The sequence below is a fragment of the Balaenoptera acutorostrata genome, chromosome 13 (assembly GCF_949987535.1).
Source record: "Balaenoptera acutorostrata chromosome 13, mBalAcu1.1, whole genome shotgun sequence".
NCBI lineage: Eukaryota > Metazoa > Chordata > Mammalia > Artiodactyla > Balaenopteridae > Balaenoptera > Balaenoptera acutorostrata.
The window spans coordinates 93503685-93528007 of record NC_080076.1 but is presented as its reverse complement, the minus strand read 5'-3'; the positions used below and the strand labels follow the sequence as shown (position 1 = coordinate 93528007).

The following is a 24323-nucleotide window of genomic DNA, read 5'->3' as shown; positions in this document are numbered from 1 at the left end:
CTAAGTGCTCAGGTCATCTTGTTCTGTTGATCTTGAGCAGAAGTTGTCCTCTTCATGCAGTCATCTGCTTCTGAAAATTTCCTAAGACCCTTCAGTGTGATGCCTCCAGCTGGTACTGTTTCCCAGTTATTTAAGAATGACAAGTCTTGGGACTTCCCTGGTGCTCCAGTGGTTAAGACTCCACGCTCCCAATGCAGGGGGCCCAGGTTCCATCCCTGGTCAGGGAACTAGATCCCGTATGCCGCAACTAAGAACCCGGCACAGCCAAATAAATAAATAAATATTAAAAAACAAAAACAAAACAAAAAAAGAATGAGAAGTCTTTTTACTTGAGACCAGGATCAACAACCTGGAGATTTAATGTTGTGTTTGTTAACAATAGTATTCATGTAAAGTTAAGACATAAAATGTATGACATATGATAAACACAGTCTGCGTGTAGTAAAATTATACATGGAATGGCAGGCTACACAGCACATTCATTGCAATGATTGCCACAAGAGGAATGGTAATAGGAGGAAAGAGACTAAAGGCTCAGAGAACAGCAACTGAATATACAATGTTTTAATTTTTTGTTTTTTTTTTTATTTTTTGATTAAAGAAGGATCTGAATCAAATATTACCAGATATGAATATCTGATCATTTGACTGTTTATGATCTCATTCTCTATACTTTCATGTATTTTTAAAATATTCTCAATTTAAGAAAACAATATTGGTGATAGTTTTATGATTTCTAATGATAATACTTCTTATACCGTTATCCATTTATGAGACATTTATTTTCACATGTTGTGGTAGTAGTATCTCAGCACTTCTGTGTGTTGTTTTTTTTAATGGACATTCTAGGCTGAATTTATTTAAAGATTTTTCAGTATTTAATTAGATGATGATGCATGTTTCCCCCTTTAATCTACTGATATGGTGAAAAGTCCTGCAATGACTTCTACTTGTTTATGATATATGTTTTTAAATGTATTGCTTGATTCCATTTGCTATTTTTTTTAATTTTTCACATAAATATCATAACTAAGACTGCTTTACAGTTGTTGTTTTTTTAATTTACTTTTGGTTATGGTATAACTATTTTGCTATCTTTGTGTTACGAAAAGGGTTCGGTCTAGATTTTTCAAGAAATTGGTAAGATTATATTCTTTAATAATGTGGAAGATTCACCAAGGAAAACACATGAGCCTGTAGCTAAGAACTTTTAAAATTTTTTTATTTTATTTTATTTTTGGCTGCATTGGGTCTTCGTTGCTGCACGCAGGCTTTCTCTAGTTGCGGCGAGCAGGGGCTACTCTTCATTGCGGTGCGCAGGCTTCTCGTTGTGGTGGCTTCTCTTGTTGCGGAGCATAGGCTCTAGGCCCGTGGGCTTCAGTAGTTGTGGTTCGCAGGCTCCAGAGCGCAGACTCAGTAGTCGTGGCACACAGGCTTAGTTGCTCCACAGCATGTGGGATCCTCCTGGATCAGGGCTCGAACCTGTTTTCCCCTGCATTGGCAGGCGATTCTTAACCACTGCACCACCAGGGAAGCCCCCTAAAAACATTTTTAACCATCACTTTAGATCTAAAAAGATATTATTTTCTTAAGTTAATTACCTAACTATTCCTTTATATCACGTACTTCATTAAGTTCTAAATTTATTAACATAGTTCCTAGATTACATATAACTGAGCAAAATATTCTTTCACAAATATTTTAATTTGTTCTTTTTGGCTAATTTTCTTTTTTCATTACCAATTGTTTTTGCTGTTTCTTCTCACTTTTTGATAAAAATCTCTAGTATGATTTTATATTTTATTTAAAAAATTGGATTTATCAAGTTTAGTTTTTTCTATTTTAATTCCTTTTATATTCTGCTTTTATATTCTTTAATTTACTTCTCTTCCCATAATTACATTTTATTTCTCCCCAAATCCCTCATTTCATTTATTTTCATTCTTTTTGTTAGTACTGTTGGACTGGATAAAACGTACCTATACTACTACTTTGATTTTATAAATTACTTTGCTCTATGATCAAAACTGGAAGGGATGGTGAGCACATTGCGGGGTGGGGGGGAGCGCAGGCTACATCCCACCGTCTGAACCGGGAGCCCCAGGCAGCCGCAAAGAGCTTGGCACTAGGAAACCTCACCCCAGGAGCCCTCTGGGAAATGTAGTTCTAAAGCGAACGGGGCTCCGGGAAATGTAGTTCTGCGCGGACACTTCCGCGGCCGGGCCGTGTCCGCCTCGGCGCCGTGGGCCAAAGGGGTAAGGGTGTGGGGGGCGGAGACGGGACGGCGGGGCTGCGGGCTGGCGGTGGCCTCCGCGTCCGACCGGGGCCGCGGTGACCACGGCGCGGACCGGCTCGGGGCCACGCCGGCGTGCGCACGAACCGGCTCGGAGCCGGGTGCGGGGAAGGCGCGGGAGGACGGCCCTGCCGCGCAGGCGCCGATTCCGGTCCAGGTCGGGGGGCGCTGTGGGGGAGGGGCGTGGGGCGGCAGAGGGGAGGGGCCGCGGGGGCCGCGGGGCGGCCGGGCAGCGGGGAGGCGGGAGGGAGCGCGACGGTGGGGAAACGTTTGGGGGACAGGGGTCTGGAGGGGCGGGTGTGGGCGGCAGTGATGTGGGAAGCAGGAGGGAGATTTGGGGCGCAGGGCAGGGCCTCCCGTGGTGGTGGGAGAGGAGGGGCTGTGCGGGGAGACGGTGGGGCTGATGAAGCTGGGGACCCTTGGCGGGCGAGGTGGTGGAATGTCTGTGAAAATCAGTAATTTAGAGCCAGGGAGGGGTGAGTGGTTGTGCGGAGGGAATTAAGTGGATGGTGGGGGCCTCTGGGAGGGGCCTCTGGGGGGACCTTAGCCTCGGGGGCTGGAGGCAGCAGGCCCTGAGGGTGAGGGAGCCCGGAGGCTCCCCTCGGGAGTGAGTGGAGGGCTGTGCGGGGCCGGCGTGTGCGCTGGGGATGTGGGTTAGGGTTTGTGTGCAGCAACAGTTAAGGCTCTAGCCATCCACGGTTTGCGTGCCTTTGGCTTGGCGACGGGGCGCGAAGGGATGAGCGACGAGGCTCTGTGGGCGCGTGGGGGGCACGTAGAGGGCCCAGAGTGGTTGCACTGAGGATTTCGCCGGCAGGAAGGGCCGCTGGTTGCTGCAGTGTTGGACTGTACCTGAGCCGTGTGCTCCTGGGAAGATCCCCCCCTCTCTCGGGTTCCGGGAGACAGCTGGCTGCAAAGGACCCCCTTCCCACATGATGCCCTTGTTTACCTGTGACAAGGCCATAGGTAAATATGACACAGCCCCTCTCATCTTTTGCCTCATCAATGATTAGCTGAACCGTTTGTTCTCACTGATTAGAACGCTTAGAAACCAAACTTTGGTTCAGCTTCTCTCCTTCCTGCAGTTCCCTGAACTCTGGGCCGTAAGCTTGAGCAGCGTGCAGCCCGCCACCGCGCCCAGAACTGGCCGAGCTCCGGTGAGACGTCCTCTCGTCTGCTGTCTGGTCCCCTGCCCTTTGATCCAGCTTCTCCACACTCTGCAGAGGTGCTGTGCCTCTTAGGGCCGCAGCGTCCTTCCTCTTTCAGCACCCCTCCCCCCCCAGAATAAATCCTCGGAGTAAAACATTTCTTTGCTACGTCTGCGTTTGGTTTGACTTGACAGTTCGATGGTAGCTTTTTCGGTGGAGGGCAGTGACCGGGGCGGCCCGTGCTGGTGAGTGGTCTGGGCCCGTGTTTGGGGATCTTGTGGCTGAGGCATCAGGTCGGAGGCCGCGTGTCAGTGGCAGGGGTCTGCACACAGGTTGACGGGTGGCCTGTTGGGGGCTGTGAGGGGGATGTGGGGGTGGTAATTGGCGCCGTTGGAGGGGCCAGGGGTGTTTGTGCGGAGCTGGGGGCCCTCGCAGGGTGATGAGCTCTGGGGGCGTCTGAGCGGTGGGTGAGCTCGGCGTGGACTGGAGAGTGGGTATCTGGAGGTGAGTGGCTGGCAGCCCCGTGTAATGAGGCCTGGTTCAGGGGGCGGGTGGTGACGGGCTCTGTGAAGGTGAGTGGGTGGGCACCGCGAGAGGGAGGGATTGGAGTTCTCTGGGGGTCCTTTGGGACTCAGCACTTGGGGTTCCACTGACTCAGTGTCTAGTCAGTGGATAGACCGTGGAGGTTATTGAGTGGGGTTTGGAGGAGCAGTGATGGGATTTTTGGCCTTGGCATTGAGAAGCCTGTGGAGCTCAGAGGGCTCTGGGGTCGTAATCAATCAGGTGGTCCGTAGGGAGGCCTGTGGCTGGTGCGCAAGGCTGAGTGACAGCCCGCCGTGACCGGGAGTCAGGGGTTCTGTGGGTGTCTGATCGGGGTTTGGCTGTGGAGAGACTTTGGGGTTCATTGATTCACGCATTTCTGTGGATTGGTTTTGTCACTGGTGGTTGGTGATGGCGGGGGGCCTTGCTAGAGGAGCCGATGGGGACTCACAGTGTGTGTAATTGACGGCCCAGACCCCCTGGGGGGCGTTGGCACATGGGGTTTATGGAGTCAATGGTTGTGTGGCCTGGAGACTCGTGTGTCCAGTGATCTGGGGGCTGGAGGTTCTCAGGGGGTCCGTCAGTGTGATTGAGGCGGTCTTTGGAACCGAATTTGAGGGGCTTTGGGTGTTGGTGATTGCGGGGCCTGTAAGGGTGGTGTTTTGGGGTTTGGGTGAGTCCTGCGTTGGCTCAGGCGAGACTCACGTCATGACTTCTGTTCAGTAACCGTGTTGTCCTTTGTTCTTTGGCCCCTCTCACCCAGCGTGTACGCGGCTGTGTTGGTCAGTGATGGCTCCTTTTACTTGAATATTTCCTTGTTTAAAAGTGCTCAGAGACCCCACTGGCTAGGAGTCCTCCCCTCGCTCCAGCCCTCTGTGTCGGATGCTCCTTGCCGGGCCCTCCTCCGCAGGGCTCGGCTAAAGGTCATCTGCAAGGAGTGCCCCCCACCCGCCCACCCTGGCACATCTGAAGTTTCTTCTGAGCACTCGCACAGTCTGACATTACTTCACTTACTGTGTGTCTGTTTCCCACCCCAGAGGGCAGGGACTGTCTGTCCTGTTCAGCGGTCTCTCCCACGTGCCCGGAACAGGGCCTGGTAGTAAGAGGCCTTCAGCAAATTGCTGCTTTCCTGGCCCGTAAATGAGACTGTGAGTGTGTGTCTCGGTCTGCATTAGTGTGTGAGTGGGATCTGACGTGGATGTGAGAACACAGTGCAGGAGTATGTTGGGGTCCTGGGGGAGGAACCAGGGTGACTGTTCGGGGTGTTAGTGCAGTTGGCACGTCCCCTTTTCCAGAGGAGAAGCTACAGAAGGTCTCCTGTGCATCAACCCAAAAGGGGTCCAGATGAGATAGAAGTTTCCAGGGCAGGTGGGCCTGTGTCTCAGGGGGCCTCAGGTTTGGAAAGCAGTGACTCTGGGCTCTCTTTTCACTGGGCCTTCTAGACCATCGGGACCTGCCCGTGCCCAGGAGCCCCAGGGAGCTCCCTGCGCATCTCGGGAAGAGGCGCTTCTCCTTTGGGTGTCGCTCTCTGCTCTCCCAGGACGTTTTTCGTGAGAGACCTGTTCTCATGCACCACACTCTTCACTCTGGTCTCGGGAGAGTCCGGTTTCACTCAGGGGATCTGACCTTTGTGTCTGCTGCCCCCCATGCGTGGGCAGAACCCATGCCATCCTTCTCCGTTCCCAGTTGTAGAGTTCTTCCTGCCCTGGATGCCCTCGCTCTGCCCTCTGCCACTGTTTCAGGTCAAATTTCAAAATCCAGTCTGTCTGTCTAGATGGGCTGGTTCTTGACTCTCCACAGGATCCTCAGCACCTGGGTAACATTGGGACCTGCCCTCCCTCCCTGGCCTGTGGCCTCCCTCGATTCGCTAAAGGACGAAGAGGGAAACGTTTAAGGCCCTCGAGAGACGGTGGCGGGAGCTGGTCCGTGGTCCGGCTGGCGCTGAGCAGCATTCCTGGGTTTCCTTTCCTCTTTCCCTTGCTGACCGAGGGTGTGGGGCTCCCGAGCGGGTGGTCTGATTCCAGCCCTCAGCCCAGCTCTAGGGGCGGGCAGGAGGAGCCTCGAAGGGGCCAGTGTTCTCTCCACTCTTGTTAGCTGCCCGGGGGCAAAACCTGGCAGTCTGCTAACGCCAAGGCATAACTTTCTTCCCTCATTTGTGGAGGGCGAGTCCGCCCATCTCTGTTCCGCTGGGACCCTGAGGATACCGCCCTCCTCTCCCTCCATTCTTTGTTAGAACAGGGGGCTCCTGCTCTAGATCTCCTGTAGCTATTATGTTCTCTCCTTGCTCAGCTTACTTTGCGGAAAGGTGCCCGCTGACCATCCACCATGTCGGTCCTCCTCTCAGCCTGTCAGCCTGTGGGACCAAGCCGGGAGCACGAGGGGCCGCAGGTGTGGACCACAGCGCTGGACAGATCTCGGGGGGGAGGTGGAGTTTGTCCCTCTTGCCCCCAGGCTTACCGGCAACTGAAGTTTTGGATATTTCCTTTCAGGTGCACCCTCACGAAGGAAGCCACATCCCTGTGTGACCCAGCTGTGAGCCCGTGGAGTCCTCGGCCCTGATCCGGTATCCGGCCGGGGTAAGTGGCCTGGTTCGTGAGCGGTGGAGAAATTGAAAGTGTAAGTATTTGTGTGCATGAAGACGTCGTGTTTTTTGTGACTGTGCTGATCTTAACTCTTGGTCCATCTGTTCCGCTAATTCTGCCTCAGATGATCTCTGTAATACAGTTTGTGATCTTTTAAAAAGTTTTTAAAGTAGTGGTTGTACTCGTTTATTTGGTTATTTGGCTCGTTGGGGAAATAATTTCAACCAGTCTCTGCCAATCCAGAAGACTTCTCTGCAAAAGTAGAAGAGAAAGAATAGGTGGTGGTTGTTTATAAATTTTTTTTTTTAATTAAAAAAATTTTTTTTTGGCTGCACGCATGGCATGCAGGTTCTTAGTTCCCTGACCAGGGATCAAACCCGTGCCCCCTGCAGTGAAAGCATGGAGTCTTAACCACTGGACCACCAGGGAAGTCCCTTAGAATAGTTTTATTATTGAATAAAAATTGAACCAGAATTTGATGCCCACCTGAGGCAGTCTGCTAAAGACATTACGAGAGACAGGAAGAGATCATGCCCTTTTCTGTAGCCGGGCAGGTACAACCCGTTATACACACGGTCTCAAGGTAAGTGATCATTTGTCACATGTAGTCCATCCTAAACTTGCCCGGTAGTTGGGGTGGCTACTGTGTTAGCTACTTGCCTTCATCCAAAGGAGAAATACACTTGTCCTACCTTTATAATGGGGGTAATTTTACAATTTGGAGCCGGGTGCCAAAGTCAGGCTGGTTAGGCTCCTGTCCTCGCAGAGACCCGGAGAGAGAGGTGTCCCTTCCTGGGTGATTCAGAGACGGCTCCCAGGTCCTTAAGAAAGGCATTCTTGAGTTGTTAAACTTAGTTTTAGGAAAGATTTACATACATCCCAAAGGGGCAGAGAAAGATTTTGTAATTACAGATTTTCTACAGTAAATACTCTTTGAATAAGGTTCTGGGGAGTCTTTTTCTTTTTAATTTGTATTTGCCCTCACAGGCTCTGAGCTGTATCCCCCTAGAGGTGTTATCTGCTCTCCTGCTCTGATAATTGCATTAGGGAAGGGCTGAGGCCAGGCCTTCGAAGCAAAGGGGAGGGAAGGCGCCCCAGGGCCAGCAGTGTGGACCTTAGAGCCACTGGATAGCCCCGTACCCACCACTTGTCTGAGCAGCTCTTCCGATCAGGGAGCAGAGACCCTTAGGAAGAAGCAGGTGTGGAGCAGTTTCCTTGCGGTCCATGGGGCGGTGGGAGACAAGTAAGTGCCTGAAGGCAGCTGGGCCCTTGCCGTTTCTGTGATTCCTAAACTCAGCAGGGATTTTGATCTGCCTTCTACGGTGGCCTAGGCTGTTCTGCTGATTTCCGAGGGAAGGGAAGGCAGTATTTGCGCCAATGTGAGCTGAGAAAGAAAAAACGGAAAAGATTTCCTTAGGCCTCTCTTCTCGCTGCGTCTGCTCTGGGCTGTAGCGGGGCCGGCTCAGCCGGAAACCCACAGCTGAGCGTCAGCTTCACCGCGGCCTCCGTCTCCCCCGGGGTCTCTCCTCTTCTTCTGGCCATTTCTTTTAGTTCCTCTGATCTATGCTTTCCTTTTGCTCCAGGGCTGATTTTGGAGTAGAGAGCCAGCACCCCAGGCCATTTCCCGTTCCCTGTCCTGCCTAGAAGTGAGTGGCGTTTTATTCTGTAGTACCTGTGCCAGTGGTTTCATCTAAGTGCCCCTGGGAATAGGTGCTGCAGGGTGAGTGAGCCAAGACTGTATTTCCAGACTTTGTTGCCGTCTCTGCAGAGTGCTTTGAGGTGGTGGGGCTCCCCTGGGGTCTTTGGTTGAACCAGCGAGGCAGGTGGCTCCCGTCGGGCATTCCCAGGTGGGAGCCAGGCTGCAGAGCCCAGTGTGTGGTGCAGGCCTGGCCTGGCTGCGGTCGGCTCGGCTGACACATGCCAGTAGCTCACTTTCTATCCTGTTTCTTAGTGCTAGCAAATAGCTTGTCTGAGTTCCCAGCTATAGAGAACCAAGATTGAGGTCCCCAAATGAATTACATCATCTAAAATAAAATTCCCACTGCACCTCCAGGCCATGGCTCTCAGGAGCACGAAAACTCATGTGAAATAAGAAAGAAGAGGCCTCAGGACTTGGGGTGCATTCCCAGTCCACAGACCTTTGACCAGAGGCCTTTTTCCAGAGCATCAGGACAGAGCAGAGCAGATTTCCCAGGAACGGGGGAGAATGATCAAGTCACAGGTGAGTTATTTGTCCTCTAGCAGTTTTATCTGTGGGTGTGATGAGGCTCACAGGCGTCTCTACAACTAACAGGAAAGGTCTAAATACATTTAACTTATAACCGGAGAAAATATAACCTTGGGAAGGAAGATGTCAAAAGAAGTACAAGGTGGATCATAGAATCGTACAAAAGTCTTGAAGATGGGGCATAGACGTAAGACAATTAAGGCCCTGCACTGTTGGAGTTGAGCCGCAAGCTTCCTCAGATGTTCCCAGAAGCCGCCACAGAAAGAGAAACAGGAAGAGTTGCGTGGTTTCCTCTGTCAAAAAGCAGACCATTTGCTTGGTGGAAGCAAACATCTCCTGATGGTTACCTGTAAAGAAGGCGTTTTGCTAGCTGTTGATGGAGATGACGTGGCAGGTGACATCCTGTAACGGATGAACATGTTTCTGAGGCTGTTCCTCGCAGGTCCTCGGTGGGCGCGGGTGCAAGGAGCACAGCAACGGGCAGCAGGCCTGGGTGCACGTGCCACCTGAGCTCTGGGTTTATGAGGAAACCTGAATCATCTGGCACAACTGGTTGTTACAAAGCCTTCAAATGGCCCCATATATATTTTCTCAGTTGGAATTTCCATACATTTTAGGTAGAACTGTTTTTGCTTCTGCTGGCAAAAGCTGCACGGGAGGGTATCCGCCTTCAGTTCCTTTTCCTGACCTTTTTTTTTTTTTTTTTTTTTTTTTGATGTATAGTTGATTTACAATGTTGTGTTAGTTTCTGCTGTACAGCAAAATGGTTCAGTTATATATATAAATATATATACATTGTTTTTCATATTCTTTTCCATTATGGCTTATCCCAGGAGATTAGATATAGTTCCCTGTGCTCTACAGTAGGACCTTGTTGTTTATCCATTCTATATATAATAGTTTACATCTGCTAGTCCCAACCTCCTAATTCATCCCTCCCCCTACCGCCCCGACTTTATTTTTTATTTTTTTTAAATTTATTTATTTATTTATGGCTGTGTTGGGTCTTCGTTTCTGTGCGAGGGCTTTCTCTAGTTGTGGCAAGCGGGGGCCACTCTTCATCGCGGTGCACAGACCTCTCACTATCGCGGCCTCTCTTGTTGCGGAGCACAGGCTCCAGACGCGCAGGCTCAGTAATTGTGGCTCACGGGCCCAGTTGCTCCGCGGCATGTGGGATCCTCCCAGGCCAGGGCTCGAACCCGTGTCCCCTGCATTGGCAGGCAGATTCTCAACCACTGTGCCACCAGGGAAGCCCACCCCGACTTTATTGACTCAAGAAACGACTGCGGTATCCCTTCACCTTTATTCTTTTTTTTTCTTTAATTAATTAATTAATTTTTTGGCTGCATTGGGTGTTCGTTGCTGCACGCAGGCTTTCTCTAGTTGCAGTGAGCGGGGGCTACTCTTCGTTGCGGTGCGCGGGCTTCTCATTGCAGTGGCTTCTCTTGTTGCGGAGCATGGGCTCTAGGCACGAGGGCTTCAATAGTTGTGGCACACGGGCTCAGTAGGTGCGGCTCGCAGGCTCTAGAGCACAGGCTCAGTAGTTGTGGTGCACGGGCTTAGTTGCTCCGTGGCGTGTAGGATCTTCCCAGACCAGGGCTCAAACCCATGTCCCCTGCATTGGCAGGCGGATTCTTAGCCACTGCACCACCAGGGGAATCCCTCCCTTCACCTTTCAAAACAATTCCCATCCACCTAGCTGACCTCCTCCCTCTTTTCCTCCCTCTGTTCCTTTCTTTCTTTTAAAAATCCTATTGTTTAAAGCAGCGCACAGCACTGTAGCTTTTCCCCTTTGCTGCTGTGTTCTGTGCCAGGAGCTCAGCAGAGCTGAGAGGGCCAAACTGCCAGGTGTCAGAGTAGCTGGTGACAGCAGCAGCCAGGGTGACAGTAGCCGAGAGCGATGGCATGAGCAAGAGCCAGATGCCGCAAAAGGCGCCGACTCCCCATTACCTTTTCCTGAGGAGTGAACAGCGCCCTGGCCACGTGTCAGGTGTGTCAACACAGGTGTTCGCTGCCCAGGGAACCCCGAACAAAAGGCTCCGGCAGATTTATGGACTTGGGGACCAGGAGGAGGGGAAGAGGAGGAGGGAGTGGAAAGTACAGAGTACCGGGTCAGAGTGCGGACAGTGTCTTCAGGTCCCCCCTCCCACAAGGGGGTCTTAGGCACCTGAGAAAGGCTTCTGCCAAAGGCCTCAGTCAAGTATGGTACTGGCACAAAAACAGAAATATAGATCAATGGAACAGGATAGAAAGCCCAGAGATAAACCCACGCACATATGGTCACCTTATCTTTGATAAAGGAGGCAAGCATATATAGTGGAGAAGACAGCCTCTTCAATAAGTGGTGCTGGGAAAACTGGACAGGTACATGTAAAAGTATGAAATTAGAACACTCCCTAACACCATACACAAAAATAAACTCAAAATGGTTTAAGGACCTAAATGTAAGGCCAGACACTATCAAACTCTTAGAGGAAAACATAGGCAGAACACTCTATGACATACATCACAGCAAGATCCTTTTTGACCCACCTCCTAGAGAAATGGAAATAAAAACAAAAATAAACAAATGGGACCTAATGAAACTTAAAAGCTTTTGCACAGCAAAGGAAACCATAAACAAGACCAAAAGACAACCCTCAGAATGGGAGAAAATATTTGCAAATGAAGCAACTGACAAAGGATTAATCTCCAAAATTTACAAGCAGCTCATGCAGCTCAATAACAACAACAACAAAAAAAACCCAATCCAAAAATGGGCAGAAGACCTAAGTAGACATTTCTCCAAAGAAGATATACAGATTGCCAACAAACACATGAAAGAATGCTCAACATCATTAATCATTAGAGAAATGCAAATCAAAACTACAATGAGATATCATCTCACACTGGTCAGAATGGCCATCATCAAAAAATCTAGAAACAATAAATGCTGGAGAGGGTGTGGAGAAAAGGGAACCCTCTTGCACTGTTGGTGGAAATGTAAATTGATACAGCCACTATGGAGAACAGTATGGAGGTTCCTTAAAAAACTAAAAATAGAACTACCATATGACCCAGCAATCCCACTACTGGGCATATACCCTGAGAAAACCATAATTCAAAAAGAGTCATGTACCAAAATGTTCATTGCAGCTCTATTTACAATAGCCAGGACATGGAATCAACCTAAGTGTCCATCGACAGATGAATGGATAAAGAAGATGTGGCACATATATACAATGGAACATTACTCAGCCATAAAAAGAAATGAAATGGAGGTATTTGTAATGAGGTGGATGGAGTTAGAGTCTGTCATACAGAGTGAAGTAAGTCAGAAAGAGAAAAACAAATACAGTATGCTAACACATATATAAGGAATCTAAGGGGAAAAAAAAAGGCCATGAAGAACCTAGTGGCAAGACGGGAATAAAGACACAGACCTACTAGAGAATGGACTTGAGGATATGGGGAGGGGGAAGGGTAAGATGTGACAAAGTGAGAGAGTGTCATGGACATATATACACTACCAAACGTAAAATAGATAGCTAGTGGGAAGCAACCGCATAGCACAGGGAGATCAGCTCTGTGCTTTGTGACCACCTAGAGTGGTGGGATAGGGAGGGTGGGAGGGAGGGAGATGCAAGAGGGGAGAGATTTGGGAACATATGTATATGTATAACTGATTCACTTTGTTATAAAGCAGAAACTAACATTGTAAAGCAATTATACTCCAATAAAGATGTTAAAAACCAAAAACAACAACAAAAAAAGGCCTCAGGCAGAGACGCAGGGCACACGAGATCCTCACCGGCCCCTCGGAGGCCATGGCATGCAGGCTGCGCCCCAGGTCTGGGGGCAGAGGTGGGGGCAGTGTCCCCCAGGAGGCCTGCGGGGTAGCCCTCTGGGCCTGCCTGTGTTTGGACCTGAGGATTCACACGTAGGTTTTTAACCAGGAGCCAGACTCCTCAGCCCAGCCGCTTGATTTTTCAGGACCTGAGTGAGAAACAGGCAACCCCATCATGGACCTGAGCAGGTCGGACCTAGAGGGGCCGAGACAGGAACCAGGGAGTTCATCCGGGGCAGCCTCCCAGCCTGCATGTGGTCTCAGCCGTTTCCCAATCAGGAAGGCATGTGTCAGCCCATCAGGAGGCTTCTCAAGTGGCCTTGTGAACCTTTGTGACCTGGCACAAGGCAGTGGTTCGCATAGCACAGCTCTGGCAGCAGGCGGAGGCTGGCCTGAACGCCTGCCAGGGCTGAGACAGCGGGGTCACACGGCTGGGTGTGCACACCAGGAGCACAATCCCAGAGCCTCCAAGCAGCACATGCTTTCCTCAGGCAGTTAGGCTAACAGGGCCCCAGCGTGGCTTTCCGTTGCCCAGTCTGAATAATTTACTTCAGTCCTTGGTTTTCGAGGGGCTGCCTGGGGCGCTGAGTTCCAGGCCATTTTGTTTGTCCAGGCCCTGCCACCTCACGGGGTGCAGACAGTATCGGGGCTGTTGCATGGGAAGCACGGGGGCCGAGGCGCCCTGTGCCGCTGGCCGGCAGCCCCGTCGAGCAGGAAGGCGTCAGTCTACACCCAGAGCGGTCACGGGCGTGGAGAGAAGCACAGGGAGTCATTTTCTTTTGTTTCTTGTTTTTTTCCCAGGAGGAAGGAAAGTTTTCAGGAGCAGGTCTAAAACAACAAAGGTCGTTAATATCTTTCTCCCTCCCCTGTGCCTCCCCTGGTGCTGGGCTTTATTTTCTTTTCTCTCTGGTCATCATCAGTATGTCCCATTTAGTAATCAAAACTTTAAAAGAAATCATTTCTGTTTTCATCCAGACCCTTTGTCTGGAAAGACACTTTGTCCCTATACAGAGGGACAGATATTTTTACATCATTTAACCAGAGAGACAGAGCGTGTTTAAGAATTGGTTAGCAGAAACTCCTGAGTTTTTAAAAGATTTGAAAGTGGTTGTACAGGATCTCGCACTCACTGAGTCTTCAGGACGGGGTCGTAGGGGTGGCGGCTCCTGCGGGGTCTCCCGCAGGGCATGACGGTCAGTGACTGTGAGAGGAGGGCTGTGACTGGGGACAGCCTGGCCGAGCCCCGGCGCGGTGAGAAGGGCTGCTCCCTTCTGAGCTCTGTGCTCCAGGCTGGGGTCACCGTGAGCCCCCCTGTCAGCCCCTTAAGCCTGTCCTAGAACTGTCCATTAAAACGCTCACTCAGCCCCTCTGCAACTATGGGGCTATTATCAGATGCAGTGAATTCGAACAGGAAGTAAATGTGGTCAGGTAGGGCCTGGAGAGTGTGACCCGTGCCTGGGGAGCCCGTGAGGATGGCCAGACCAGACCCCAAGAAAGTGTCAGGGTCCAGTGAAACCCTCTGGTTGGGGCCAGAGGACCAGTGAGGTCCGCGTGTTGACAGCGTCCTGGCCCGCTGGCACGGGAGCCTGTCCCTGAGCGGTGTTTTGGGCCTTGTCCAGCGTCTGGAAGGCAGGACAGCTTTCCACGCTGTTTTGGCACCTTCCGATGACACGGCAGCACACGTACGTGGGCCAGCCTGGGACGGTATTGGTCTCTATGGCGTCCTGTCCTTTGCCCAGATACCAGTGGCACCTTCTTTGAGAAACACTGCTTATTTAGAGACAGCCTATTCCAACTTCTTATTCTATGGGTAGATGGGTGGATAGGTGAATGAATTCATAATGATGAATATTTTAATAACATCTTTGTTTTCCTCTCAAAGTATAATGCGCGACTAGGATATTATATTACTTATCCATTGCTATGTAACAAATTACCCCAAACCTCAGTGGCTGAAAACACAAACATGTATCTCAGTTTCTGTGAGTTAGGAGTCTGACAGCTGCTCACCCATTTGATTCTGGTGGAGGGTCTCACGCGACCCTGTCATCAGGATGTTGAGAAGGGCTGTGGTCATCTCACGGGCGGTAGGGAGGTGACCCCCTCCAAGCTCACTCACGTGGGTGTTGGCAGGCCTCGGGTCTTTGCCACGTGGGCTTGTGCACAGGGCTGCCTCGCCATGTGGCCCAGGGAGAGCAGGAGAGGGTTCCCAACGTGGAAGTCACATTCTCTTACACCTGATCCGGCACTTCTACCCTGTTCCATTCGGTGGAAGTGAGTCAGTAAGTCCAGCCCATAGTCAGGATGGTGGGGATTAAACAAAAGCATGAATCCCAGGAGTTGGAGATCATGGGGCCAACTTGGAGGCCGCCTGTCACTGTAGAGAAGAAAGCCTGTATTCAACAAAGAGAATGACTTCCGATTTAACAGGGATTATGCTTTTTTAGATATCATTTGAGGATGTGGCTGTGGACTTCACGTTGGAGGAGTGGCAGCTGCTCAATCCTACTCAGAAGACCCTGCACAGGGATGTGATGTTGGAGAACTATAGCAATCTAGTTTTCTTGGGTAAGAACATTCTTGTGTGGCACAGGGCGCACCCAGCAACTGTGGGACCCCTAAGATGTTACGGATTTGGGGTTTAAGTTTCAGATGTCAAAAGATTTTTTGATTTCTACACCCAATTGAAAGGTTTTTATTTGCTTGTTTTGTTTTTTAGCCTCTGTAGTGAAATCTTCTTTATATTTAAGGGTCCCTCAGCCCAAGCAGTTGGGACTCTCTGTGTTTCCAATTGACAGGCTATCAAATGATCAAACCTGAGGCGATTTTCAAACTGGAGCAAGAAGAGCCATGGATATTAGGTGAAGAAATCCTAAGTCAGAACTTTCCAGGTGAGAAATAATCAGGTATATGGCAGATAGTGAAAGTTAGGTCTCGGGTTTTGATGACAGGTTGGTACTTTTGAAATGTTATCTGTAAAACCGTGTTTAAAGTTCCTCCGTCCTTAGGGTTGACTCAGGACTAGTGACACGAGTCCTTCCTGACTTTTCATGTGCTCTCTGTCCTGGTCTCCACGTCAGGATGCGTCCCCTTTGGTGGAGCTGGTGATGAAGTGTGCCCCGTCTTCCATAGCCGGCAGCACAGTCATTTAGGACCTGCCTTTGTGGATATGCCCCTTCTGCTAGCTTCCCCAGTCCCACCTGTACAGGTGGGCTTCCTTCCTCCTCTCTAAGAGTTCATAGTTTTTTCCTGTTTGAGGTGACACTGATTACCTTTGAGTTCCCTTTATTATTTTTCTTTTCTCTCCCTAATTGGTCCGATTTCTATTTCAAACCCACATAGAGTAGAAGGTGAGTTCATGGATACAGGAGAAAAGTCTAACGCCTTAAGCACTCTTCCGGCCTCCCTGCAGATAAGAACTTCAGGGTCAGCATCCAGGGCTTCTTTCTGGTGCCTTTGGTATTCAGCTTCTAAAGCTTCTCATTTTTCCCTTCAAATAGTCTGCTGGGTTTAAGACCTGCTCTGTGATACTTTAACGCCATTTGTGTTGAAGACCCTCACAGTGTGGCAGCATCTTATCTCTGCAGTTTTTCCTGTGCCCAGAGATCCTGGTTGACGCCACTCAAAGTAGTTCTTTCCTCGTGTCTTTCACATTTGTTTCTCTGCATGTGGGCCTTTGGTTGTCCTACACTTTCCCATTTAGACACCCTCCCCCTCTTCACTTTAAGCTTTTTCCACCTCCAGGGAGTGTTCCCTGACTCCCAGCCTTTTCTGAAATCTCTACCCACTGAGCAGTATTGTAGGAATCCGGGTGTGATCACACATTATCTGTAATTCCTTAATCAATTAGGTCTTAAGGTTTTTTCCCACATAGAAAGATGGTGAGTAACTTACTCTTCTCTGTTCTCTATGGAATTTATGCTGTGTAATTACTAAATACTTCATTAATTGGTTGTGGTGAGGCCAGGTAAGGCAGGAACTTTCTTATTTATCAAATATTTCTTTAGTACAAAGGTTTTCGTCTAAGTGTTTTAGCTTACCTTAGGAAATATTTCAAATTACAGATATCTAGGCACCATTCACATGGATTATTAGGACTGGGTATGTGTAGTTTGGAAAAGCTGTCAAGATAGACTTTATGTTCCCCCGTTAATTTAGAACCACTGCTATTTTGTAGAATGAGAGGAGTTGAGATAAAATATGAGTCATGAAATAACCTTGCAGGACCAGAGAATTTTAATTTAGAAGAAAATATAAAATTAATTCAGTGTTTGAACATGAAGCATTTGTGTCAAAATGCAAAGTTAATTGTCAAGATTAACTATATAGAAAGGAATTGCTTTAGACGTTTAATGACAAGCGAAGAGTATTTATCCTACATGTATTGAGGGCTAGTTATGCGCTATGTAGTGGGGGTACCTCAGTGAAAAACACAAACCTGTTCCCTGCCCTCAGGGTTTACATTCTAGTGCGAGAGACAGAAGCAAGGTGATTACCTATTTGATAAATGCTGTGAAGGGAATAAACAGGGTGTTTGTTAGTGTGCCCTTAAAATTATGTGAGCCAGGCATGCTGGAAGCTGGGCAGGGAGAGCACATGCAAAGGGCCTACAGCAGGAAAAGGCCTTTGGGGTCAGTGGGACGGGGAGGAGCCCAGTGTTGTGAGAGGGAGTGGGGGGCTGGAAGGAGCCGGCACGCAGGGGTGCAGAAGCCGTGATAAACGTCCGGGTTTATCAAAGGTTTCTAAGCAAAGGGTTAAAAGGCCTGAGTACATTTTCTAAATATTACGTGTTGCTGTGTGGAGACTAGAGTTGGGAGGGAGCAAGCCTAGAAGTGGGAATATCAATTGAAAATAGGGTGAAATGAAGGCAGAAAGGACCGGAGTGTAATGGAAACAGAGACGGGGAAACACACGTGTACCCGCACCTGAGGTGGCACCAGAGAAACCCAGTCCAGGTGTTTGGCAAAGTGACGAGACTTTTTAAAAATTTCTTAAAGATTTTTTGGTACAGTTTAACTTCAATATTGTTTTATATCATTTAACTTATTAATTTGGATATATATCTTAATCTTATTTCCTGATTTGATTTGAATTAAAATTTGTAATTTTTCTTTAACATTTCCTGAAACAATTTTTTGTAAACTATTCAGATGGATCTCACACTTCTGTGTCTACAGACGACTTTGCTTTTAACCCCCTAACTTCTCTCTCTAGTCTTTAAAATACCCATGAATAGCATTATCATCCACACTCACTGAAGCTCGGAACGTTGAATCCTTTGTTCTCCTCCGTATCAGGCTCTAGTTGGTTCTTCCTCTGAAATTCTGGTATGTCTGAGAGTTAGATGTGGCTTTTTTCCCCCCAAAAAAATTATCCTGCAGAAAAGGAGTGATAGCCTTATATCTGAGATCTTGCCATATCTTTCATCTTGGGAGTATTACCTCACAATTCCTAGTAAAGAATATCGTGAACTAAACAAACCTTTAAAAGATCATTTTAAAATACTCAATAAATGGTCATATTGTGGAGATCACAAATAATTGTACTTACAGGGTAAAAAAAAAAATCTGTCCTAATGTTATGCAAAGAATACTTGTGGTTTAGAATAATTTCCATCATATACAGATGCAATATATAGATGATTGATTCAACTAAAATGTCAAAAACCTAAATACAAGTGTTGATGCTGAGCTCTGGAGAACTCTCGGATAATTCCAAAAAGTAACTCTCATGATGGTGAAATTACTGATATCAGTGATTCGGGTGAGGATCTTGAATGAGAACTTTTTTTAATGTACCAGTAGTACAGCAAACTAACGTACCTCACCTTTCAGACGTGAAGTTGATATCCTGCATTTGCTGTGCATCATATTCAGTGTTTCTTCCTGTCTGACGTTCAGCACTGTGTACTAATCTTGCTCTTCTGTGTACTGTGATTCTCAGCCTTCTCTGATGGGGGTACTTACCTGCCTTCCTCCCTGATTTCTGCTACTCACAGCGTCTGGGCACACAGTAGATAATCAGTAGGTTATTGTGGAATGAGTGTGTTAACCACCCCAGTATTTGATCAGAAATTGCTTGTCTCTTTTACCTCATCATGATCACTTGAGTATATTTCATCTTTCCTTATTTGAAAGTTGTGTTTATAAACATTTGTAATTTTAAAATCTGTTTTCATTTCTATTAAAATTTTCAATGCCTAATAAGTAGACATTGTATTTGGGAGAATTTTTTTTTTTTTTGATGGACTGGGATCTTAGGCTCCATTTCAGAAGACTTATTCAATAAGCATAATCATTGGGGAAATTTACACAGTATGGTTCATTTTTTCCTTTTTAGAAGAAGTCTGGCTAGATAATAATCTCAAAATGTGGCACCAGGATAATCAAGACAAGCTTAAAAGTATGGAGAGAGGCCATGAATATGACGTCTTTGGGAAAATGTTTCATTCAGGCATTAACTTTGATCATTTAGGAATGAGATCCCATAAATGTGGCACAGGTGAAAAAAGTTTGAAACATCCTTTTGATTTTCTTATTCCAAAAAGTAACTGTGAAAGAAAAAAACTTGATGAGCTTAATAAGAAATTATTATTCTGTATCAAGCCTGACAAAACCTGTGGTGGAATAAAATACTCTGATTGCAGTAAATGTAGAAAAGTCAGCAGTAAAGAGCCAGGGCTCATTACAAACCAAATAGCACATACAGGAGTCTGTTTATGCATGGAATGTGGTAAGGTTTTTAACAAAAAGTCACAGCTCATTATACATCAGAGAACTCATACAGGAGAGAAGCCCTACGGATGCCGTGACTGTGGAAAAGCCTTCTCCCAGAAGTCATTACTCACTATTCATCAAAGGACTCATTCAGGAGAAAAGCCATACGGGTGTGGTGAATGTCAAAAAGCTTTCAGCAGGAAGTCACTGCTCGTTTTACATCAGAGAACTCATACGGGAGAGAAGCCCTATGGCTGCAGTGACTGTGGGAAGTCCTTTAGCAGGAAGTCACAGCTTCAAAGACATCAGAGAACCCACACAGTAGAGAAGCCCTATGGCTGCAGTGACTGTGGGAAGGCTTTCTCCCAGAAAATAAGGCTCATTACTCATCAGAGGACACACACAGGGGAAAAGCCCTACAAATGTAATGATTGCGGAAAAGCCTTCTTTTGGAAGTCACAGCTTATTACTCATCAGAGGGTTCATACAGGGAAGAAACCGTATGCATGTAGTGAGTGTAAAAAAGCCTTCAGCAGGAACTCACTCCTCATTAGGCATCAGAGGATCCACACAGGAGAGAAGCCCTATGAATGCAGTGAATGTGGTGAAGCCTTCATCAGAAAACCGCAACTTGTCAAACATCAAATGACTCACACAGGAGAGAAGAACTATCAGTGCAGGAACTGTGAAGAAGCCTTCTTTAAGAAGTCAGAACTAATTAGACATCAGAAAGCTCATTTAGGAGAAAAACCCTATGGATGTGTTGAATGTGGAAAAACCTTCTTTGGGAAGTCACAGCTCCTGACACATCAGAGAACTCACACCGGAGAGAAACCTTATGAATGTGGTGCCTGTGGGAAAGCTTTCACCCAAAAGTCCAGCCTGGTATCTCATCAGAGGACACACACAGGGGAGAAACCCTATGAGTGCAGCGAGTGTGGGAAAGCCTTCAGTGAGAAGTCAAGCCTCATTCACCATCAGAGAACCCACACTGGAGAGAAACCCTTCGAATGTAGTGAGTGTAGGAAAGCTTTTGCCTGGAAGCCACAGCTTCTTAGGCATCAGAGAATTCATACAGGGGAGAAACCCTATGAATGCAGTGAGTGTGGGAAGGCATTTGTTCAGAAAGTACAGCTCATTAAGCATCAGAGAAATCATACAGGAGAGAAGACCTATGGCTGCAGTGATTGTACAAAAGCTTTCTTTGAGAAGGCGCAGCTCATTATACATCAGAGGATTCATACAGGAGAGAGACCCTATAAATGTGGGGAATGTGGGAAATCTTTCACTAGAAAGTCGCACCTTATGAGGCATCAGAGGATCCATACAGGAGATAAATGCTATAGATGCAGTGAATGTGGGACAGCCTTCCACAGGAAGGCACAGCTCCTGATACATCAGAGAAGTCATATGCTGTAGACACGGGGCGAGTGCGGTGAGGATGGGGAGTCTGCCATCAGGTGTCAGGCCCCTCACACTCTGAGGATACGTACAGGAGAAAACTCTGTCACTGCAGTGACTGTCTCACCATACAGAATTCAGAAAGAGAACTTTTTTTTAAGTAGGCAATATAGGAAAACCTTCTTCCAGAAAACAAGACTTATTACATATTGATGGCTCCTCAGTGTGGAAGTCTTCTCAGTATTGTGATAAGTACAGACCTTTCAGTCAAAAGTGACAGCCTATTAAATATTTAGAAGACCTAAACAGGAGAAAAACTCAATTGTCATAACAAGTAAGTGAAAGATTTCACCGGGAAAGGGTAACTCAGAGTACACTAGAGAATACATGCACAAAGGAAATACTGAGTATTATATATTAGAGATCTCATGCAGAGGAGTAGTCCTAATAATTTGAAGAATTTGATAAACATGATCCTATTAAAATAATTCTAAAAGGAAGATGTGTTCATTGTATATAAATTATTATGAGAAAATAGGCATTTTAAAGTGGTAGCTGTGTTTTATGTGTGAAGACTTCTGCTTTCTGCTATGGTGCTATAGGAAGAACCAGATAAACTCTCCTGCCTTAAGCAGCTAGAAACCGTACCATTTATGAAATAGTGGTTTTTAGACATATGTCAAACACAGGTTTGTGATCCCTGGCAGGAGATGGACAAGGTGAGGAGAGCCCCACGACTGCCCAGCCTAGACCCTGGGGGCAGCGTCCAGGCTGCAGGTTAGGGAGGGGAATGAATGTGGTCCTGCTGGACTGAAGAGAGTTGCCGAGTTGGCGTCTGGGGAGCCCTGGTGGCTAGAATTTGCAGGGAAAAGCTTCTGGAAGAAGCTTCCCAGAGAGGGCCTGCAGAAATCCGCAGTGAGTCCCCCCTTGAGTCTGTGGGCTTTAGTGCTGATTCACACGTGTGTGGAAGTAAGCTGAGACCATGAGAGCGGCACTGGGGAGCAGTGAGCTCGGCAAGCCCTGGAGCTCAGCACCGGCGGGGACGGTTCACGTTCCCACCAGCCACACGAAAGCACGTGGGCATCAAGAGAGTTCCCAGAACAGTATTGTCTTGGTGGGGAGGGTAACTAACCCTAGATTAAAAGCTACTCTGGATCCACAGTGACTGGCGTCCAAACACTTACCTGGCATGCCAAGGGGCAGGAACATATGACTTGTAACCAGGAGGAAAATCAGGCAGTAGAAAGAGAAAAGACTGAAGTGATTGGAATTAGTAGACAGGGATGTTCAAATAGCTACTGTAAGTATAAAGTAGAGGAAAACATGAATTTGACGAAACATAAAGTGGAAGATATATTTTTAAAAGCTCAAATGGAACTTCTCAGGATGAAAACAACATCTGTAAATTAAAAAAAAAACTGGATGGAATTAAGAACATATTAGACACAGAAGAAGGAAAACAATCAATGAATTTGAACAGTAAGTATAAAAATTATCCAGATGAATGATACACACAGAGAGGAAAAGACTGGGGGGAAAGGAGAACAGGGAATTAGTTACTGTGGCGTAACATACATGGAATGGGAGGTCCAGAAAGAGAGGAGGGAGAAAAAGGATTTGGATAAACGATGGCTGAAAAATATCCACATATGATGAAAAGTATGACTCCACATATTCAATAAGCTCAAAGAACCCAACACGTAAGAAACATAAAGATACCAATGGACATCATCGTCAAATTGATGAAAACCAGTGTTAAAGAGAACGATTGTAAAACGCCTGGAGGAAAAGACACAACACGTTCACAGAACAAAGAATAACAACATACTTCTGGTCAGGAACTATGCAAACTAGAAGACAGCAGAGTGACATCATTAAATTATGAAAGATAAAAAAGAAACCCCTGCAACCTGGAGTTCGGTTGCCTGTCAAAAACATCTTTCAAAAGTGAAAGCAAAAAAGACTTCAAAGAAACAAAATCAGAGAGAGTTCCTGCCTTAAGGAAACATTGAAGGAAGTTTGGGGGCAGCAAGAAAAGAACACTCTGGAAATGGTGAATGTGTGGGTGAATATGAAAGTTTTTTTTCTCATTTTAAAATCTTTCAAAAAGGTAATGGACTGCTTAAAACCAAAGTAATGACAACATACTTGGGGTTATGATCTATTTAGAAGTAAAGTGTATGACTACGATAGCACTTAAGTGTGAATCTTTAAAAATAGTTGAACAGACTGTCGTCTGAGACAGGGGCTCGGGATGACTTGTGTTTGTAGCGACTGCGCGATGGAAGCTGTCTGTGTTATGGATCTGTGCACGTCTCCACACCCATTCTCCTTTTTCTGCTCTGCATGCCCAGAGGGAGTGCACGACTGCTTCCTAGGGTTTCTGCTCAGGTTCACACAGGGAGGTATGTGTCAGCCCTCCCTCCCTCCTGCTGGCCTACAGACACCCAGATGGCTGCAGCTCCCTGCTCATCAGATGTAAGGGTGTTAACTGCTTCTGGGGGCTTCACCGTCCCTGGTTGGTTTTCTTAATTGTGAACACAAATCTGTAAATAGTCCCTTTATTAAATGTTCTTGAGTTAATAATTTGAGTGTAACATTTGTTTTCTGTGACGTGTTAAATGATGAACGGTTGACCAAATTTTGAGTATCAGTTACTGGTCCACGGGGCAAAGACTGACATCTGTCAAGATTTCTCACACTCAACATCAGTGTTTTCTCTTTGTGTTTTAATAATTCAGTAGAAATTATAACAGAGTTCTTTGTGTTTTTTGTTTTGTTTTGCTGCAAACGTAAGTGGCTCTGGAGATCATTACCATCTGCTCCATATGCTGGTGATCTTGCAGTTATTACTAGAGTTTCTTCACTGATAGAAACCGAAATGTTTATGAGGTCTTTATGCTGCCTCTGGGTTAGCTGAACACCTTACAAGAAAGCGTTGTTATTTATGTTAAATGTGTACAGACAAGAAAAAGGTAGCCCATTACTGAATGAAGAAAGAAAGGAATGATGTACTGTACTTCCCTGTACTCTCAGTTTAAAAACTTGTGCTGCGCAATTAAAATACTCTTATTCAATGTTCTGCTGTTTTTATTATAATTCATGCAGTCTGTCACCCGTAGACAAGATTTCCCATCTCAGGAGTCAGAATCACCCCAGAGAAGCTCTTCAAAGGCTCCACACCAGTTCGCATCACAAACACCACGCCAAATTGAAAATCAGCTTTTCTAAGATTAAAACAGAGGTGCTTCAGGTACAACCTCATGAAGCCTAATAAATTAGGTGGAAGTAGACTGTTAGGCTGGTGTAGAGCGCACTCCCCTGTCATTTATCAGACATCCTCTCTCACCCAGTCTTTCTCTCCTGCTGACATGCAAACCTGATTCGAAGGGAAATAATTGCCATCAGGCTACACAGTGGTATTTTCTCTAACAGTTGGATTTGCATTTCAATCTGCATTTTGAAGAAGCTCTTCGTGCAGGTTTTCCATTTCATATAACTCCAGGAGGTACTGTTCACAATGCAGACTGTGTTAATAAACTTGTGTATCACTCTGGTCCTATCTTTCTGAAAATAGCTAGTGAATGAAATAA

General features: G+C 47.1%; 1 protein-coding gene across 14 annotated transcripts; it reads left to right on the top strand.

Moving 5' to 3' along the window:
• The first annotated feature begins 2202 nt into the window (after window positions 1-2202).
• ZNF605 (zinc finger protein 605) lies at window positions 2203-23807 on the top strand. 14 transcript variants are annotated; one of them, XM_057527443.1, is made up of 9 exons: window positions 2205-2255; window positions 3108-3256; window positions 3376-3447; window positions 6268-6366; window positions 6468-6594; window positions 8614-8781; window positions 15061-15181; window positions 15364-15504; window positions 18953-23807. In XM_057527443.1, the coding sequence occupies exons 6-9, from the start codon at window positions 8767-8769 to the stop codon at window positions 20746-20748; spliced, it is 2073 nt and encodes a 690-aa protein (XP_057383426.1). In that variant the 5' UTR covers window positions 2205-2255; window positions 3108-3256; window positions 3376-3447; window positions 6268-6366; window positions 6468-6594; window positions 8614-8766; the 3' UTR covers window positions 20749-23807. The 14 variants fall into 14 exon arrangements, with proteins under 14 accessions (XP_057383428.1, XP_057383426.1, XP_057383427.1 ...); XM_057527441.1 differs by lacking the exon at window positions 2205-2255 and adding an exon at window positions 2276-2450; XM_057527449.1 differs by lacking the exon at window positions 2205-2255 and adding an exon at window positions 8144-8206 and having other exon boundaries at window positions 2813-3256; window positions 6468-6554; window positions 8723-8781.
• Window positions 23808-24323: the final 516 nt, after the last annotated feature.

Coding starts and splice junctions, on each gene's coding strand:
- ZNF605 (XM_057527445.1), top strand. Junction 15,182..15,363: donor TAGCAATCTAGTTTTCTTGG/GTAAGAACATTC, acceptor TTTATATTTAAG/GGTCCCTCAGCCCAAGCAGT. Junction 15,505..18,952: donor CCTAAGTCAGAACTTTCCAG/GTGAGAAATAAT, acceptor TTTCCTTTTTAG/AAGAAGTCTGGCTAGATAAT.